We start from the raw sequence: 13,000 nt of genomic DNA on the forward strand, positions 1-13,000 counted from the left end.
AACCTGTACAGCTTCTTGTACCCTCGCTCTGGAGCATGAGGAGATGCACTGCGCAAGTGTGGGCCAAAAGACACTGCTTGTTAAAATCACTGGACTCAGGCTCATGCGTACTCACATGCGGAATACACATAAGGACCAGAACTTGAAGAACTGACTCTTACTTGTCCAGTAGGATACTGAAACTCTAAAGGAGGCTCTGAAGGATAGAGCTTTGTACTGGAAATGGTCATGACTATATGTAAATTATAAAAAATATCATGTGTGAAGAATGTATGCACATATATAGAGACAGCCTCCTTCAACTCAAAAGAAAAAAACCTTGAGATACCAGACAGAATTTAAAAAGTTTTCCATCTTGAACATCCTTAGTTTTTTGCAGAAAAATCTGAGGTCTGTTGCATCTTCCACTTTTTTGAGGCATCTCAAGGAGAAAAGCACTACAAAAGACCTGCTGTCTTTTGAACTAGGATCCATAGCCCCTCCTACTATGTCTGACAGATGGCAAGGACTTGTTCAATTTCTCTGAATCATAAAACACTACTTTTGTCTAACACCTGAATATTTAGAATCAGCTAAGAACTCTTCTGCTTGGGCCTTCAAGTATCTAGGTCACAAAAATCATACTGGATGTCAAAGCTCTAGTGGACGTTTGGATGGTATCCACAAAAGCATCCAAAAAGGCAGCTACTAATGAGATTTTAAGAGGATCTGTTTCCCAGTTTATGTTCCTCTCTCTCTCCCCGTATATTTTGGGGAAGGAGGCCTGACAAGCTGCCCCATTCAGATCAACTCTGGCAAAACATGTAGATAGACCAGAGGCCCAGAACCCAACAACAGATGTTGATCACCTTCCCCAGCTGAACAAGGCTCAACGGGAAATGGAATGAAGCTTATATTTCCCTGCTGCCACAGCTCAGAGGAAGAGGATAGAAAAGGAAGAAAGTAGGTAAGGTACTATGCCTGCTTCCCTTTGTTTTATTTTTCAATTAACTTATTTGGGCTTTTTGATTTCACTCTCTCCTTTCCCCTGCCCCTCCTCCCCAGCTCCCTTTCGCAGAAGTTGGTGACAAGCAGATGCTATCTTTTCTCCCTTTGACTACCACTGTCTTGGAATTTGGGCAAATTCTTACTGAATAATTAATTTAAAAATTTGAATAAGAAATTTGAAATTAACCTGACTGGCAAACTTCATCCTTTCACTTAATGTACTGCAATATGAATTTGTAACTTATCTACAAGTTGTGGTGGAAGAAAGAAGAGTAATTTTGCCCTTCTGTGGTCCAGTTTTCTGGCCAAGAAGGTGGGTCATTTGAGGAACTAATTGGAACAGTAAAGAACAATGTCCTGGAGGAGATGCCACTACGTGGAAAGATCACCGATCTGGGGTCACAGCCAATGGCAACCAAGTTGGCCCAGACAGCAGCTTGGCAACTTTTCTGTTGGCCCAGACAGCAGCTTGGCAACTTTTCTGTTGTCCCACAAGAAACAGTCTTCTTCCAAGAGGCTCATGAATACATAAGCCAAACACGTCTGACTCTCCACTGGAAGGTTATTTGTCAAAAAGGCTGGAAAAGAGTGACCCTATACTTACCGTCACTGGTCTGCAGAAATCTGGTTGATCATGTGGTACTGCCTCTCCTTGTTTCCAGTTGCTAAATTACATTACAGGACAACTAAAATTACATTAAAACCTCTCCTATTACTTTTCCATGCAAGCAACTGCTGTAGTTACCACAAGAGAAGTAGCCCATGAAACTCATTAAGGTTTGTTTACACTATGAAGAAGTTTCAGAACCACTGTACTATAATCCAACCCAACAATGCCCCATTTGGATGGCAAATACTGCAGAGAATCCTGCGTTGTTTTTTTAAATCCCATTGGATTATAAACAATTTTCATGTAAAATATATCTACTGGTCTTCAGTTTTAGCAAACACTTGTGCTTATAAACATTTAAGGCTAGATTTGACTTGGCAGTGTTCATATGTTTTCTCCCTTTTCGGAAAGCATTTTTCTTCTTCCACAATATATAAAACTTGTACAAATAGGTTTGTGATACTATGTAATATTTCAGATTAAAACTAAAACCGCCCCAGATATTCTATATCATAAAAAAATAAATTAAAAATAATGGAAGATCGATTTAAAAGGATGTGTACTCAAGGATGGTCACAGTCATTTATTGACGAGATTGAAAGTCTTAATTGTTTAATGATCTCAAGGTATCTATCGCCATCTAGTGAATAACCACTACTATTACTACACTAGTCACTTTACAAATTACAGTTTATTTGTTGGAATCTCACACACACAAAATTCATGCTGCCCAAATTTCCCCACTGAAAGCTAACCTATACATGCCTGCAGTTGTACCAGTCTGTACTGAGTTTCCAACATGTCATTAACTAACTACAGTTGTGTCAGATGGGATCTGAATCAGAGATTCCGTTGATGGTGTATGTCAGGGGTCAGCAACCTTCGGCACGAGGCCCACTGGCCACGAATGGAGAACCATGGCTACTGGGAGCTGTGGGGAGGGGGCATGCTTGCGGACAGGCAATGTAAACAAAATGTCTCGTGGCCCATCAGCAGATTACCCTGATGGGCCGCATGCCGAAGGTTGCCGACCTCTGGTCCATGTGCTGCATCTCTCACGTGTACAGCTATGTTGCCCTTCATAGAAGGAATTTCTGCCACATCACATGAAATTATTTTGCCATTAAATCCAAGCATGCATATGAAGTCATTTCTGCCCCATCAACATTATTTTAAACAAGTTTTTAAAGAATAATATGTCATCCTGGAGTTTTTAGCCAGCACAAACACACTTGCGTGGTCCAACCTACTTCTAATATGTCATCACAGCCAAACCCGATCTCATCAAAATACTAATAATCAAAGTTAATAATATTGACAGCTTTCCAGTACTTTACACTATATGAATTTCCAACCTCGTTTTTGTTTTTCACACCAAATCTTTCTGCAAACATATTTACTGTGCAGCCCTCAACTACGGGATGGTTTGACAACACAGTAAAATATAGCACTTCAAAATCTGACCTACGTCAATTCAAGATACATTCATAGGTAAACAAGATGATACATTCCCTGGAGATATTTCATATCATCAGGTGCATAATCATAAGAAATATCATTTAATCACATTTCAAAGAAAAACTTCTTATATGTTACTTTAAATTAGATCCCTAGGTCTTTTCCTGAAATTATTTTTGTCTCATTAACCTCTTGTTTCAGACAGCCCATAGCTCCTGCTACTGTCAGTAATGCAGTTTATATTAGCATTAAGTGGCTGGCGAAAACCTAGGCACCAAGAGGTTAACACATCAAATGGTTTAAGAAACTGTCCCTTCTAGCTATGGTATTGCAGCATTAACCAAAAAGAATGATTAAAAGAGGGGTTTTTTTTCCAAGAGTGAACTGAGTCTAGGTCTGCAGAAAAATTACTTATTAAAACATTATCATTTCTCCTTTCCTATTTACTGCCTACCCTTCCTATCACAGACCTCTCTAGAACACAGCAGATATACCAGGTTTCATCAGTTTCTACCACAATTATATACAGGTATGAAGCATAGCTCATTCTGAAAAACTCTGGCCTTTTTAAATAGCTATGTGAAAGCAAACTTTTCTTTCCTATTAAAAAAAGACAGAGACAAGAATATGAATATTAAAAAGGTCAAAACAAACCAAAATGAAGTAGAGGCCTTGTAGGACTAGCAAGAATATTAAGAGAAAAAAAAAAGCGTGTAACTCATGGACTGCAGACTAATTCAGGTATAAATTTGTTCAAAACTGTATTTGTCTTGTAGTTCAATTAAGAAGTTGGCACAATAAGTGTCAATCTGAAATACAAGATATTTCCCAAGGATACTAAAATCTTTAGTCTCACTCACACCAATCATTCACAATAACCCCTTGGAAACTTGAAATTTTATTTCCTAATCAAATATTTTCACGTTCTTTTTTGTAAGGTTAAATGCGGTGGCTAGGGTGCTCGTTTTTTAAAAATAACGAGAAAAGGAATATTTGTTTTGATGGGAAGACAGACAGAATAATACAGACTTCATAAAGAAAGAAGAATGAAATCAAGGTTTTTATTAATCAAATTTGTCCGTTTTAAAAAGCTATTTAATGACTCACCTCTCTCCCTTTGTGTGTCACCAAAGCAGCCAAAGGCTTGGCATAGAATCTACTGTAGGAAAACCCCAGACAGCCATACATGCTATTAGCTGTAAGCTTCAAAGCCTTCTGCCTGATATCATACTGAAAAGGAACATAACCAGTACATTAATCACCATAACCACCAAACAGAAGTTGAATGCAATATTATCAAGTACTCACAGTTATTTCTGACACCTATCACCTCTCTAAACCACAAGTGAGCATCTTACAATTTGTTTCTAACCTCCATTTACTATTAAAGTAATCACTCCTATTCTGTAGTCTGACCAATGGACTTAAATAAGGTATAGTGAAGGCAGAGGAGCTCTTCCATAAAACACACCTGTAAATAGAGGTCAGGATTTAAATCCGGCTGTTTCATCAATTGCTTGACTTGTCGCCTTCTCTCCACCAGCTTTCTGATCTCTTTAGGCAAAATTCCCATTTCTAGAGATGGATCTGGTAGTTCTGGAATTTCTTCTTGCACTCCATCCTGTCAAATGATCATTTAGTTTATCAAATATTTGCTTTAAAAGTAGATTTTAATCTATTAACAAGCAAGAAGGACATAAAAAAGTTAGTTTATTTATTTCTGCAGAGTAAAAAGGGAACTGCACTCACAGTACACAGTTTAAGATGGCAGAAGTGAAGGTGGTTTTCATGCTTTTCAGCTGTATTAATTTGGTGCTGCAGAACCACTGGTAGGTAACCCCAGAATTTGCAAGTCTATTTTTGTCTATTCACTGCCAGTACACTAGCAACTCTTCTAATGCACCCCAAAAGACTTGGCTCTCAGATGTCACACTAGGAACAGAAACCAAAGCCTTCTGGGGTATATGAGCACCACTGCAAGAAGACAGGTTAAAAATGAATTGTTTCAGAGCCGTAAGGACAAGAGTTTCAGATACCAATTCTACTTGAAGGAAAGAAAGAGAGCCTATCAGCTTGTCTATATGATAACTTAGTTTGTGGCAAGGTAGGATGTAAATCTACCTCACACTAGCTTGCCACGCACTAATTGTTCATGTGAATCCTGCTGCGGCACCCCAAAAATTCCATAGCACACTTTGATCTACTTCACTTTGACACAGGAGCACAGGGCCGCCCAGAGGATTCCGGGGGCCCGGGGTCTTCGGCGGCGGGGGCCCCTTCAGTTCCGGGACCCATCGCCGAAGTGCCCCGAAGACCCGCGGCGGGAGTCCCCCGCCGCCGAATTACCACCGAAGCGGGACCCGCCGCCGAAGTGCAGCCCGGTCTTCGGCGGTAATTCGGCGGAGGGGGGCTCCCGCCGCAGGTCTTCGGGGCACTTCGGCGGCGGGTCCTGGAACAGAAAGGCCCCCCGCCGCCGAAGACCGGGCTGCGCTTCGGCGGCGGGTCCCACTTCCCCCCGCGTCCCGGCCCCAGCCTCTTACCCCCGGCTCCCTCCTCACCCGGAGTCTCAGCACCTCGCCGGAACAGCTGCAGCGTGTCCCCGGCGGGGCCTGAGCTCCGTCCCGCTCAGAGCCGCGTGGTGAGGGGGCGGGGCTGTGAGCTCCACGCCGAGCGGAGGCAGCTGAGCTCAGCCTGGAGCTCCCAGCCCCGCCCCCTGACCACGCGGCTCTGAGCGGGGCGGGGCTCAGGGGCTCCGCCCGAGACACGGCGCTTGATGCGCTGAGGCTCCCGGAGAGGGGTGGAGGCGGGAGTCTCCGCTGTTCTCTTGGGGGCCCCTGCGAAGCCCGGGGCCCGGGGCAAATTGCCCCCTTTGCCCCCCCCTCTGGGCGGCCCTGCAGGAGCAGGATACAGACAGATTAGTGCACAGCAGACTAGTGCAAGCTAGATTTACACCCCAGCTTGCCACATACAGTTTGCATAAACAAGCCCTAAATCTCCAGGTGAAAGAGTTAGATATTAAGGGTGAAGATTGGAAGGCAGCATCTGGAGGGGTGACGATTTCACATTTTGCTTCTCAGGTGAGAAATTTTGACTTTTATGTTTAAATATTATTGGAAATGGTTATGAGTTATCTTGAATGATATTGCCTTCCTGATTCTCACACCACCTCAGAATTTGCTTCTGAAAGAAGGACAATGACAAGCAACATGGCTTCTCACTTAAGCTGTATACATAGGGAGTTATTCTAACTTGAATGTTTTGCCAATAAAAGCCATAATGAGAACTCCCACAAGTGATTCCTTTCCCCTTTCCAAGCGCATACATTTTTAATAAATAAAGAATATCGGAAAGACGCATATATCACTTTACATCTCAATTTCAGTGTGATAACTGTGTCCACATTTGGAATTTAAAGCACAAAAATACACTCTATTTTCAACTTTATTCCTTTGAGCTTTGAAAGGGAATGGATGTTTAAAAACTGTGTTCTCAGGCACTATTGCTAAGATGAAATAAGTGTTTGCCAACCTATTAGAGCAGGGACAAAAAGTATCACAAACAGCGGAGGCCTTTGCAAACACTTTTCAAAAAAGAGCAGCTTTATATATATATATTATTGTTTACAGCTAAGAGACAAAAGACTGTATTTAAATCATAGAACAGAATATCAGGATTGGAAGGGATCTCAGGAGGTCATCTAATCCAACCCCCTGCTCAAAGCAGGGCCAACCCCAACTAAATCAGCCTAGCCAGGGCTTTGTCAAGCCTGACCTCAAAAACCTCTAAAGGAAGGAGATTCCACCACCTCCCTAGGTAACCCATTCCAGTGCCATCTCATTCCCATTTACCTGAAGTTTCCTAATACACCTATCAGGGAAAAAAGCACTCTTACTGTTTCAGGGATTTATAATTAAGAAAACACTGCCTGGCTTTGCAAGTTACAGACCAACATGTAAAGTCAAGGACAGCCTTTACCAACAAACTTTGTGTCGTTATTGGCCTCATAGGGGTGGGGTACCTACTGTGCAGTGGTTTACACATTTACAAATACTTTCTGCTACATGCCCATGGATTTTCTTTGGATCCAAACACTCCAAATTAAGAGATGTACATAACTGTACAGATATAAACCTTAAAGGATTCCAACTTTTAAACTGTGCCTGCATGTGAGCCTGGTGGCAAAACTACAACCACTTTCATAGGCTTCAATTAATCCGGCATTAGCCTATGAGACAAAAGTGTCAGAAGTGGAACGATACACTCCTTATTAACTTGAGAAGAATGAACCGAAAGTTTCTATGTTAACGAAGGACACTTATCTATAATCACCACCACAAAAGAAGAAAGAAAAAGAAATCTAAATGTCAACAGCCCAGAAAGTTATATAGCTATTGCTGAAGATGAACCATTCAGAAATGTTATGTTCTTTGATTTAACAGTTCACCCTGATCTAAAAGACAACCAAGAATCACCTTCAGCCAGGGTGGATTAAAAAAAAAAAAGAAAGAAAGGGAAAAAAATCAGTTTTTAATTTAAATTAAATTCAGGTTTAGTCTTAAAAAATAAACCTACTGAAAATTAAATCTGACACTGACAACCCATGTTAGAGCCTAAATGATTTTAATGGACTATAATAAATTTACAATACAAACAAAAAACAATCTACGTTTGCTGGCAAGTTTTAAAGAAAGTCACACCACTGAACTGGTTGAAATCACTGGCTAAGCAGAGTTTATTGAAGTATTAAACCAGCTTTTGACAGCATAGCGTCTTCTGCGAGTGCAAATAGATTGTTTTTTCCATTTCAGTTTATTCAACTAGTTCAATTAAACAACTAGCTCACTCAAAGTTAAGAAACCAACTGGGAACTGAAAAAGCAGAAAAAGCTTGTTTTCTTCTTCCAACCTCTGAATAAAAATAAGGGCTTGTCTATATAGCGCCAACAAAGTGCACCAGAGGGGTGTGATTTGTAAAGCACTCTAATGTGTTGCACTCTAACTGCCCTGGGTAGACTCTGCTGTTGTGTTCCAGAAGGTGCCGAGTTCATGTTTACGAAGTCCATTAACGTGAACTGGGTACTTTTTAGTGCACACCAGCAAGGTCTACGTGGCGCAGTTAGACCACAACATGTTAGACCTTTACAAATTATACCCGCTCTGGCATACTTCGCCGATGCTGTGCAGACAAGTCCTAGATGTGAGAAGATCAGATCTCCTAGTGGTAAAATCTTGAAGGACATGGTGATCAGAAACATCACTGAGTATGGACAATACCTTTTTTGTTTAATAATTCACTTAGTTTTAAATGCAAAACTGTTTTAAATCAGGTTTTTTCTTATGTATCCAGCACATTTAAGGTAGTTTTATTTATTTTTTTTTAAAGAAAAACAAATGCTGATTGTGAATTTTTAACTGAATTTGAATTGCCACCTAAGTAGAATTTCACCCAGATCACATGTAAAAAGTTAATCACCTAATAAATGATTCACCATTTTCTAACATAATACAAATATAAAAATTAAGCATCTGAATAGATTTAAGTTAAGCTACATAACTGCTTAAATAATTGTATATAGATATATAGTGTATCCTCCTGATTGCAAACAGAAGGACCAAATGAAGTGTGACGGATATATTTAGTTGCACATCAATGTTTTAATGGTTACCAACCAATGAGAATCAACCTTATTTTAGGAAGATAATCACGTTTGGCATTTGTACTTTTTAGTTAAAATTGATAATTTAAGATCATTAGTAAAAATTTGTGATTTAAATAGCTTTGATTTGAATCAATCCATTTTACCTGCACCCCCCAAATGCAGCAGGCACAGAACAGGCTTCCTGAATTGACCCATTGTTTATTCCACCACTGAACCCAACTGAAGGGGCATACTGCTAGTCTGGAGCTTAAGTACCTAGTACCACAGAGACAGTCAAACACCCCTGGTGGCTCCAGCCAATTCATCTTCTCCAGTTAAACATTTTTGGTGTTCAGAACTGTAAAACAGAGTATGCCCCATGGAGCATACATTGTGCATCAGATAGCCAATACACTCCAGAGACATAAAACACCAAGTGAAGGTCCAACCTCACGGCTGTATTGATTTCCCCCAACCTCGTTTGGTAAATTGCAATTGAAAGGTTTCATAGAAGAAATGTTTTTATAAGGAGAAACATGAATAAGGAGGGTGTTTGTTCAGCTGAACAGAAGGAGGGAGTGCCAAGCATAAAAGGACTGATATGTAAATATGAAAAGATGAGCACAGAAGCAGAGCTGGCTCCAGGGTTTTTGCCGCCCCAAGCAGGAAAAAAAAAGCCACGATCGTGATCCGCTGCACTTTGGCGGCAGCTCTACCGCCACCGCTTCAGTCTTCGGTGGCTGGTCCTTCACTCTGAGAGGGACCAAGGGACCTGCCGCCGAAGAGCCTGACGTGCCGCCCCACTCCGGACGTGGCCGCCCCAAGCACCTGTTTGCTGGGCTGGTGCCTGGAGCCGGCCTGCACAGAAGGAGAATACAAAAGGCAAGTTTAGAAAAGCAGCTTGCAAGGAATTGTAGGAAGAAATTAAAACAGAGATTTAGATACGGGTGGAGTGACTAAAAGGAGAGAAGAATTAGAAGCGTGAACCCAAGTGTGAAGACAAAAAGAAGCCCATGGGAGAAGGACAGAATGGCAAGTTTATTTCTGTAGTCCTCTTGCATCTGTACAAAAGCACATGTATAGAGGCCAGGGATGAGAAAAAAAACCACGTTTCATTAATTTGGATTAGAGATAAGGCACAGAAAAGGGATTTAGCAGCAGAAGAAAGGTGGATTGTATAGAAGTTGTAGAGGAAGAAGAGACAGGATTAACTAAGCCCTCAATAAATCCTCTTGCACGGGAGAGGATAAGGAATGGAACAACATGCCAGGGGTGCAAGCATGATGAAAGGAAGTAGATGCAACAGTTACAGATAGCACATTCAAGGAGCTTAGAAGCAAAAAGATAATTCGCTAGATTGCTTTCTTCCTTGCAGCAACGATTGTCCTCCTTGCGGGTTTGGAAATCACCTAGCACATAGTGAGTGCTACCAAAAAGTAAAAATAATGATGAGAGGGTATTGAGATAAGCATGTAGGATCAGTTTCCAGCCAGGATGCTGTTACAATTTAATTCACATGAAACACACTGAAGATTTGAACCTCAAATCAGAACATTAATAAAGCGCACACAAACCTCTGCCCTTTTCTGTGCATCTGATGACTCTCTCTGCACTGTGGTAAAACATATGTTGAACTCCTGGATAATTGAAGGGTACAAGCTGTTGAAGTCCAGAAGCAAAATAAATGTGTCATAAAAACCTGAAATAGAATACAGAGTAGAAGGTAAATACAGTGTGAGGATCCATATACACCTCTACCCCGCTATAATGCGGGTTCGCATACAACACGGTAAAGCTCTGACACGCTGCTCTGAGCAGCATGTTAAGGGTGCCAGGTCAGGCCGGGGTCAAGGGGTTCGATAAGGGGCAGAGGGTATCGGGAGCGGTCAGGGGATTCCACCCCCCCAGGCTCTGGGGGGCAGGAGCTGTGGGAGGGCACTTTTGGGGGCCCCACAGTCCCAGAGTGGCCTATGGGATTAGCGGGGGGCTGAGAGCAGCCCACTCTGCTTCCCTCACCCCGGCCCCAGCTGTGTTGCTCGGGGAAGGGGACTTGGGGGAAGGGATCCCCCCTGCACTCACCAGCAGCGGCGGAAGCGGAGAAACCCAGCCCCAGCCAGCTCCACTCCGCCAGCTCCCAGCCATGGCGCTCCACTTCCCGCCGCAGGTGAGTGCAGGGCCTTTCCCCAGCCACCCCCCAAAGACCCGGCTCGTGCCGGGAGAAGGAAAGCGGAGCAGGCTGGGGCCGCATCGCTCCGCTTCCCGCCGCAGGTGAGTGTGTGGGGTGGGTTGGGGGGGAGCATCCTTTCCCCAACCTCCCCACACTCACTGGCAGCGGGAAGCAGAGAGCCACGTCTGGGAGCTGGCGGAGTGGAGCGGACTGGGGCCAGGCTGCTCCGCTTCCCGCTGCTGCCGGTGAGTGCCTGTCAGGGGGCAGAGGTGGTGGTGGATGGGGTTGGAGCAGTCAGGGGACAGGAGGGTTGGGGTCCTGGGGGTGATTAGGGACAAGGGTCTCTGGAAGGGGCGGTCAGGGAACAAAGAAGGGGGGGGGGTAGGGAGGAGAAGCAAGTTTGATATAACGCGGTCTCACCTATAACACGGTGAGATTTTTTGAGGACAGCGTTATATTGGCGTAGAGGTGTAATTATTCATCCCCACTAGGTACCTGATCCAACTCCCATTAAAGCCAAATGAAAGATTTCCATAGAGTTTCAGGGCCCAATTCAGTAACTATAAATAAGAAATTTGACTAATATGGATGCATCTGCAGTGGGGGAGGAGAAGACTTCACACAATGAAGTGGGGAGATTTGGGAGAGGGCTGTGAGTGTCAGAAGTTTTTGCAGGAAAAGAAGTAACCCCCATTCACATATTACATGGCTGAACCCAGACTAAGCTGAGTGTCGCCAGTCTACACTGTGTTCTGTACAAGCTTGAGAAGTAGCTTGGATTCAGAGACCAGTACACTATGTGATGTGTCTAATCAACAGTCCTAAGAAAAGGTTCAGATGTGCTATTAGCCAGTGATTAATGAATGTCAGAAGTGGAACGATCTAACCCCTCTTAACTTGTCAGGGTTAAACAGATAGCTTCTGTATTACTGTAGGATGCTTTTGTACAGTTATCACCATATATAGGAGAAACTAAGTAAAACCATAAGCATCCATTAGCAAAACATACACATGCTATACACCAGGGATCGACAACCTTTGGGGCACAGCCCGCCAGGGCAAGCCCTCTGGCGGGCCAGGCCAATTTGTTTACCTGCCGCGTCCGCAGGTTCGGCCAATTGCATCTCCCACAGGCTGCGGTTCACCGTCCCAGGCCACTGGGGGCAGCGAGAAGCGGCATCCAGCACATCCCTCGGCTCGCGCCGCTTCCCGACGCCCCCATTGACCTGGGAGAGCGATCAGCTGAACCTGCGGACACGGCAGGTAAACAAACTGGCCCGGCCCGCCAGAGGGCTTACACTGGTGGGCTGCGTGCCAAAGGTTGCCCATCACTGCTATACACAATCTAAACACAAAAAACCCTAATTTCTCCCTGATTCTGCATGAAAGCTATACTATTCTACTGGCAAACAAAATTAAGCATTTTTTCCTGTTTGTTCCTAAAATGGAAAGCACATATATAAAGTTACTTCTATATCCTTACAAGAAAATTGTGCTACATTGCTTCTCCTCCTCCCCCCACCTTCTCAAGATTCTGGCCTTTCCACTAATCATCATTCTGGATTTTTTTCCTTTCATATACAAGGGGCTTGGGGATTTTCCCTGCCTTTTGCTTTGAAACTTTTTGAACAAACAGCAATGTCACAGCATTTTAGTTTAGCTGGAGCGAACCTTCACATTTATGACCTGATACACTGTTATGAGCAGTAAAATTGCCAAATCTTACCCACTTTCGGATCCAAGACTAGACCTCCAGCATATGCTGCCTTCTTTCTCCCTATCTTTGATTTATTCTGATCTTCAACATCTTCATCTTCATCCACCTGTATGTGGCATAAAAAATTTCAACATCTAGCCTCTTTTTAAAATATCATCAAGTTTCTAATTTAGAAGTCTTAATTTACAAAAGGAAAAGAAAAATTAGAATGAGTGGGATAAGAATGGAGTTTTTTTCTAACAGACATCTACTATATGAATATTTTTATCAATATCCTGATTAAGGCACTTTCCATCACAAAATGATTCACTGCTCTGGGAAGAGACTGATCACAAAAGATTACAGTCTTTTAGGAATCATCACCATGCAACAGAGCACTAGTCTATGTTGTGTGGCAAATGGTGGAGAGAAAGTGAAGTTATT

The 13,000-nt window shown here is 42.9% G+C and overlaps 1 protein-coding gene and 1 non-coding gene across 7 annotated transcripts in view; both read right to left on the reverse strand.

The window, feature by feature from the left end:
• Positions 1–13,000, reverse strand: part of POLA1 (DNA polymerase alpha 1, catalytic subunit) — a 350,282-nt gene that overhangs the window by 274,459 nt on the left and 62,823 nt on the right. For all 6 annotated transcript variants that reach the window (XM_045006207.1, XM_045006127.1, XM_045006369.1 and 3 more), the window contains exons 23-26: positions 12,587–12,683; positions 10,268–10,392; positions 4,527–4,676; positions 4,163–4,285 (exon numbers count right to left, since the gene is read on the reverse strand). In XM_045006207.1, the coding sequence (XP_044862142.1) occupies positions 4,163–4,285; positions 4,527–4,676; positions 10,268–10,392; positions 12,587–12,683 (495 nt within the window). The remainder of the gene's footprint in view (positions 1–4,162; positions 4,286–4,526; positions 4,677–10,267; positions 10,393–12,586; positions 12,684–13,000) is intronic.
• Positions 11,722–11,855, reverse strand: LOC123362346. The gene has a single exon (XR_006576444.1).

This window comes from Mauremys mutica, chromosome 1, assembly GCF_020497125.1.
Source record: "Mauremys mutica isolate MM-2020 ecotype Southern chromosome 1, ASM2049712v1, whole genome shotgun sequence".
Lineage (NCBI taxonomy): Eukaryota > Metazoa > Chordata > Testudines > Geoemydidae > Mauremys > Mauremys mutica.